This window comes from Penaeus chinensis, chromosome 5 (assembly GCF_019202785.1).
Source record: "Penaeus chinensis breed Huanghai No. 1 chromosome 5, ASM1920278v2, whole genome shotgun sequence".
Classification (NCBI taxonomy): domain Eukaryota; kingdom Metazoa; phylum Arthropoda; class Malacostraca; order Decapoda; family Penaeidae; genus Penaeus; species Penaeus chinensis.
This window is the reverse complement of record NC_061823.1, coordinates 10,687,694-10,695,193: the sequence shown is the minus strand read 5'-3', so window position 1 is coordinate 10,695,193 and position 7,500 is coordinate 10,687,694. Positions and strand designations below refer to the sequence as shown.

General features: G+C 38.1%; 1 protein-coding gene across 2 annotated transcripts in view; it reads right to left on the bottom strand.

The window, feature by feature from the left end:
- Positions 1-7,500, bottom strand: part of LOC125025737 — a 9,281-nt gene that overhangs the window by 1,085 nt on the left and 696 nt on the right. Inside the window, exons 2-7 of one of the 2 annotated variants that reach the window (XM_047613921.1) lie at positions 3,211-3,367; positions 2,740-2,992; positions 1,844-2,119; positions 1,475-1,729; positions 842-1,248; positions 1-104 (exon numbers count right to left, since the gene is read on the bottom strand). The exon at positions 1-104 is cut by the window's left edge and continues 1,085 nt beyond it. In XM_047613921.1, coding sequence (XP_047469877.1) covers positions 1-104; positions 842-1,248; positions 1,475-1,729; positions 1,844-2,119; positions 2,740-2,992; positions 3,211-3,367 — 1,452 coding nt within the window. The remainder of the gene's footprint in view (positions 105-841; positions 1,249-1,474; positions 1,730-1,843; positions 2,120-2,739; positions 2,993-3,210; positions 3,368-7,500) is intronic. The other variant, XM_047613922.1, reaches the window with a different exon arrangement.

The following is a 7,500-nucleotide window of genomic DNA, read 5'->3' as shown; positions in this document are numbered from 1 at the left end:
TCCCCCAAACCGGTGTAAGGGGCTGGAGGACGCCGACTCCCCGGCCGGGTCGGGAAGGCTCAGCAGCGGCGACGAGTCTATCCGCCGGAAGTCGCTGACTGACCCTGGGGGAGAGAGGGCGTTAGGGCGATAGGAGGGAGAAATTGCTTCGTGAAAGAGAGGAAGGCCCGTAGGATAAGATAAAAAGGTATGAAGACTTAACATGACGATAACCTTCATACTGTAAAGCAGAATATTTCGATTTACCTGCATGGCTTTTGAACTTTAATAAAGAGTTATAAAAGCATTATTTGGAAGGTTGAGCATAAGTGACATCGTTCTACGAAGAAGATAAATCCATATAAAAATAGAGGAACAAAAATATATGTAGATATCTCAGAAATAAACGACCAGCCTACAGGCACAAGCACCTATTTATATGTAAAGTGGATCACGGGGACTAGAATAAAGACTCTGATAAAGCCTTGAGGGTGCCAGTAAGGCGATAAAAGTAGCAGCAACGGGAAGGGAAAGACACAAGCCGTCTCCTAACATGTTATGGCAAAATGCTCATAAAAGACATAACATAGAGGTAGTTTTAATGACGAATTGCACATGTTTTTTGCAATGCTTTGAAGAGTGAGGAGAGGGTAAGCTAAGTAATACATCATATGACTACAAAATTGCATGTGACTCTGAGCATCTGTCAAAACATTTTAGAAATTCTATGAAGACATAGATTTATGAGTCAATTATATAATATATTCACTCGATTTGATCTAAAGTGTCCCTCACAAAAGAAAAAGCTGAGGAAACCGCACTGAAGGAGCATAGTACGAGAACAGATGAATAATTCAATTATCACCATTAGACGACGGCGGTCCATAGGCAGGTTCTTGGCGGTGCTCGTCCGGCAAGCAGGGCTCTCGCCCCATGTCCGACATCGAACTGCCAACGCTATTCACGCTCTTGTTCATCCCGGACCCGTTCACAGGGACACCCACGCCCCTCGGAGATCGGTGGAGGTCCATGTCCGAGGCGTAGATGGAGGAGCGGTGCCTGTAGGCTGAGCCTGAACTGGTCTGAGCGAGGCTGCTGACTCCCATGGAAGGACGTCGGCGAGGTTTACCCAGACTGCCGTGGGTCACGTCTGGGTCTGGACCTGTCTTCTTCAGGAAGCCGGAGGCGTGGCTGCTGTTGCTCAGACCGCGCCTGACGGGAGTTGGCCCAGGCTGGATGCCCAAGGCACTCAGTATGTCGGGGTTGTACCTGGTAATTATGGCGTTTATTTGTGAGTTCACGTATATAAATGTCCACTTTCGTTATATCTTTAATCACTATGAAAGTTGTGATTCAAGTAATGAATCTGGTACCGACTGCTTATGGTCTGTGCCAAAGCGTCAAATGATCGCGTCAAATGCGACGACGCAAAGCTTTTCTAGATAGTTGCCAGCATGGAATATGTCCATCTGTTAACTTTCCCAAATTTACTTACTGAGGGAGTTGATGAATCTTCACTGTCGAGGGGTCAGATTCTTTGGCCCTGGCCTTTCGCCGTCTTGAGCTTCGCTTTCGTCGTGGACCGGAAAGCTCAGGTGGGACTTGCAGGTGTTGATTTGCTTGTTGCTGCTGCTGTTGCATCAATAACTGCTGTTGTATTCTAACTCGCGATGCCGGGGAAAAGGTGACATTTCTACGGAGTCTGTGTGGAATGGGCGCCAAGGCTGCTGCAGGGGCACGGACTGACATGCTGCATGGGAAAGAGGCACATAGATTTTCTCTGAATTCTGCTTCTCAGTTTCGAAATGTTCATTCTACCCACACTGCCATTTCTTTATTTCACGCGAAATCCGCTCTAACTCACCTGTAAGCCCTTTCCCGCATTCCCACCTCGTAGTCTTCGCTGTCGTCATCCAGATCGAAAGCCTCGGCGAGTTCCAGGTGAGGGTCCGCGCGCCGAAGCCTCTCGAGTCCCAGGTGGTCCAGGTGGGCGGCTTCCTCTCGAAGGGGGCCGTGCGAGGACGTGTGGTACAGGGGAGCGTGGTCCCTTATGCTAGGAGAATCCCAGGAGTTTTGCTGCAGGTACTTGCGGGAATTTTTTCGTCTGTTCCTCTCCTCCACGACCGTCTCGGCCAGGTACCTGTAAGCAGGTGGGGAGACATGAATACTTTCTGTACACTTTCTCGAACCTGCATATATTATTCGCTACATAGTTGTCGCTTTCGTGTAGTGTACACCCACACTTTTACACATATAAAAAATATGAATAGTTACATATCACAGTGCTTATACCAGACAAACTATGTATACATTACAAAATCTGCCTACATTACGAGCAATCTATTCATGGCTTTGGGCAACAGAACATGCGTATCTCCTCAAACGTGGTTTTAATTACTGCAACACACAGTACTGATGTTTACAAAGGTCTTTAAAATTCTTGTTGGAATGATTGTTTTAGCAGAATGAACAGAATTTCAATTCACTCAAGACTATGTTTGCTTCTACACTATGCATTACTGTTGATCATAATGTCAGTGGCAGCTGCGTCAACTTCAAGAACTTAGCAACAATGGAACTATTAAGCTGGACTTAACAACTTCATAATATTGTACCAAGCAAGTGGATCATCGTCGAGTTAGGTTTTTGGGTTGTCATTGTTGCTCTGTTATCCTTTTGTGTCTTTTCTTTTACGTATCCGTGGATAACGAAACCCTGTATGACCGCAGTCCCTGACTACATCCTGTTGAACGGACTCACCTGACGGCCTCGCTGTGGTGGTCTTCAATGGGCGGTCCAGCTGGGTTCACAACCCCGCCCACCATCGAGTTGTGCAGGTGGTGGGCGGGGCCAGCGTGGAGGCGGACCTCATCGTCCTGCTGCACGAAGTTCCTTCCCCCGTAGAAGGTGGAGCCGCCGATGCTGAAGAGGTCGTCGGATATGGCCTCGTGAAGGTGCTGGTTCCTGCAGCAGGCCACGACGCAAAGGACGACCGAGCCCACCAGCAGGAGTCCTGGGCATCAGAAGAGGTGAAGATATAAGGAAATAAATCGGAAGGTGTATTCAAGCTTACGAAAAAAAAAAAATATATATGTTTGCTTATTTTGCCATGAACAAAACTTCAACAAAACGAAACCATGAATAATACCCATTCCCTTATGCCGTTTTGCCCTTTTTTGTGTTAGATAAATGTCCTGGTATAACCTTAGACCGAAAAACCGCCGAGTTTACCTCCCAGCCCGAGTAGAGTCGGCCCGACCACTATCAGGACCGTGTCTTTCGGGTCGTCCTCGTAGGCGTGTGACGTCACGAAGGTCCCTACGCCCATAAAAATCACGCCCACGACAAACACACACAGTACGTAGGGAGCTCCCATCACCGGCCGTTTCTGGAAAAGTATTGTGCAAAGTTAAAGTACATATTAATGAGTGGGGGGATTTTGGCATGAATATTAATTTGTATGATCCATTTTCTGAAGTATCGGTCTGTATATTTAATGGGGAAAAGTTTATTTCATTACTCTAATATTCTGTATGATATTTCTCCATTTATATTGCTTTATAAATAAAATAAAAAATAGAAAAGATTAAAGAAAAAATATGATAGGAGAAAATGAAAAAAGAAGACAAAGTGGAAATACAGTAAGATACGAAATACCTCAAAAACAAATCCACGAATAGTCAACCCCTGTTTATGAATATGATTAATGACGTCATCAAATCAGATTCAAAATTTCATTTCAATTCTTCCCCTCAGGAGTCATGCACTAATCCACGTGGATACTCGTCGTCATGCACTATTGATCGCCATGCATGAGTTGCCCATCAGATATACAATTCCCTCACACTCCCATGAACTCGTCCTCATCCTCATTACAGTTCTTATGAGGGAGATATAAGAATCTTCAAAACTGAATCTTTAAAACGTATTACAGTTTTGTTCAAGTTTAAATCTTTATTCTTGCCTTCGATATTTATAAAAGATATTATTTATCTTTGGTTCTTATCTGTTTCTTCTTGACCTTTCTTTCTCTGTCTATCTATCTATCTATATATATTCTCTGTTTACCTCCCTCCCCTCTCTCTCTCTCTCTCACTCCCCCCCCCTCTCCTTCCCTCTCTCCCTCTCCTCTCTGTCTCCCCCTCTCTCGCTTCTCGTCTCTCTCTCTCTCTCTCTATCTCTCTCTCTCCCTTTCTCTCGCTTCTCCTCTCTCTCTCTCTCTCTCTCTCTCTCTCTCTCTCTCTCTCTCTCTCTCTCGCTTCTCGCCTCTCTCTCTCTCTCTCTCTCTCTCTCTCTCTTTCTCTCTCTCTCTCTCTCTCTCTCTCTCTCTCTCTCTCTCTCTCTCTCTCTCTCTCTCTCTCTCTCTCTCTCTCTCTCTCTCTCTTTCTCTCTCTTTCCACAATTCATAATCTTTCATTCGTCACGAACGAAACTGCAAGGAAATATACCTACTCACACTTGCATATTAAGCTGCCGTCTCATCGAACGGCAATACTGGATAAGTTTTGATTAAATTTCCGGGTGGATGGGCTGCTTTCGAAGTGACCCTCCCCCTCCCTCCCCCTTCGAATACTCCTACTCGACTCCCTCCCCCTCTCCTTTTCTAAACACGTGCGATCTTGCTAAAAGTTGCTGGAATGCCAACTTTTCTTGATGACCCGTGCAAATGGTGTGAACATAAAAGGGTGTTGGAACTTTGGTATCAGGGACGCAAATCCATACCCATATTTACCAACATATTCGACCACCAACAGACAAACATATACGCCCGCAAACAAACACATACACACGCACACACGCAAGCACAACCACTAACGCAAACAAACAAACTCACACAAAAGATGTACATATAAACAAGCACACACATACACAGAAACACACACACGCAAAACACACGCACATATAGAAACATACACTCACAAACAAACACACACACACACACACACACACACACACACACACACACACACACACACACACACACACACAACCATATATTTGCCCCTCTATCCTTTCTATACTAAACCACAAAACACCCTCTTTTAGCATTACCACAGCTCTCCTTGGCTAATAATTAGAATTCTGAGGTGACGCACTGAAACACATAACATAAAATAACATGAGTCATTATTATCATGTCTCAACACTTATCTGTTTGTTTATTCTCTAAAAGGGTTTACAAACTTTCCGTATCTTGACGCGATACATACACTCTATCGTCATTGTTATTATTGTCATTGTAGTTTCTTCTTCTGTAATCTTTATCATTCTTATCATTATTATTATCATTGTTTTTATTTAAATTGTTATTGTTAGTATTATAATCATAATAATCTAATGATGATGACGATGATAATAATAATGATAAATAATGATAATAATGGTGATCATAATGATAACGATTATGATAATAACAATAATAGTGACAAGAATGATAATAGTAATAATTATCATACGAACAATAATGATAATAATAATAATGATCATGATAACCATAATCAAAATAATGATAGTAATAATAATGATAATAATAATTATTATTATTATCATAATAACAATGATAGTTGTAATAATAATAATAATAATGATGATAATAATAATAATAATAATAATAATAATAATAATAATAATAATAATAATAATAATGACAATAATGATAATGATCAAAGCCCTCAATGGTTATATGAAAGGTTTCATCGAAAACTCATTGAAACCATGAACCCCAAGAACCTGTTTAAGCACAGCATACAAACAGAAAGAATGCATTGTTACCTAGATCAAAACACCTCATTCCCCATCGAACAGAAAGGATGTAAAAGAGGTCAGATCAACGGTTTTAATAAAATGATCCCGGAAAATTGAAAGACTTATAAGAAGATAAGATTTGTACAGCATAGGTGGACAATAGGAAAGTTTTCGATAGCGTACCCCACAGTTGGATTTTAAAATGCCTCGAAGTATGCAAAGTTTCTCCAGGGATCATGAATTTCATCAACACTAATATGGTTCTTTGGAAATCTACACTCGATTATAGTATTCTATGCATTTTTATTCTCATTATAAGTATTAACTGCGGTATTTTCCAAGGGGACTCCTTATATCCACTCCTTTTCTGTCTTGCCTTGATCCCAGTCTCGACCAAACTCAACCGAACTGGCTGTGGTTATAAGACTGGTGACAGAAAAAAAATAGTAACAACAACAGCAATAATGATGATAATAATAATAATAATAATGATAATAATAATGATTGTTATTATAATAATAATAATTATTATAAGTATTAATTATTATAATAATTATTACTATTATCATAATCATTACTATTAGTGCTAGTATTAGTCGGAGTGTTTTTATTTTTATTTTTGTTATTAACTATTATCATTAACATTATTATCATTATTGTTATTATCATTATTGTTATCATTATCATTGTTATTATTATTATGATTATTATTATTATCATAACTGATATTATCATTATTATTATTATCATTATTATTGATGCTGTTATCATTATCATCAGTATCATTATTATTATTATTATTATTATTATCATTATTATTATTATCATACTTCTACTTTTCACTTCTTATTTCTATTCTTATTATCATTATTCTTATGGATATTGTCAATGATGTTATTATAATTATTATAATGATTATTATTATTATTATTATTATTATTATCATTATTATTATTATTATTATCATTATCATTATCATTATTAGTATCACTATTATTACTACTATTATTATAATTATTATTATTATTGTTCTTATTATCATTAGAATTACTATTATTATTATTATTATTATTATTATAACTATAATTATTATCATTATTGATATTATCATTGCTATCATTATTATTAATAATATTATTATTATTGGGATTAAGATTAATAATGTTACTATTATTATAATTAAAACTTTTATTATTACTATAATTATTATTATTATTTTCATTATCATTATTATTACCCCTACTACAACTACTACTACAGTTGTCATTAGGGTTGTTGTTGTTTTTATTATTATTATTATTACTGTTATTATTATTATTATTTTTGGCAGTATCATTATCAATGTTATTATTATAATTTTTATTCTTATCTTAACCACTATTATTATCATTATCGTTATCATTATTATTAGTAGTAATATAATTTTACTACTACTACTACTACTATTATTATTGTTGTTGTTTTCATTATTATTATTTTATTATATTCATCACTATTAGAATGATAATCATTGTCATTATTACTATTATATTTATTATGAATTCATTATTATGTAATCATCACTATCACTATGATCTTTATAATAAGTACTACTCAAATTATACAACCATCCTCGTCAATATCAACAGCCTCTTCCTTCTTCACATCATCACAACCATCATAGCTATCTCTATCATATGTGTATATATGTGCGTGTATGTGTGTGCGTTTCCTTAGATATGTATGTATGTTTGTGTGACCAAGAGAGTGTACCTGAGAACTCCCACACCTCCGGAA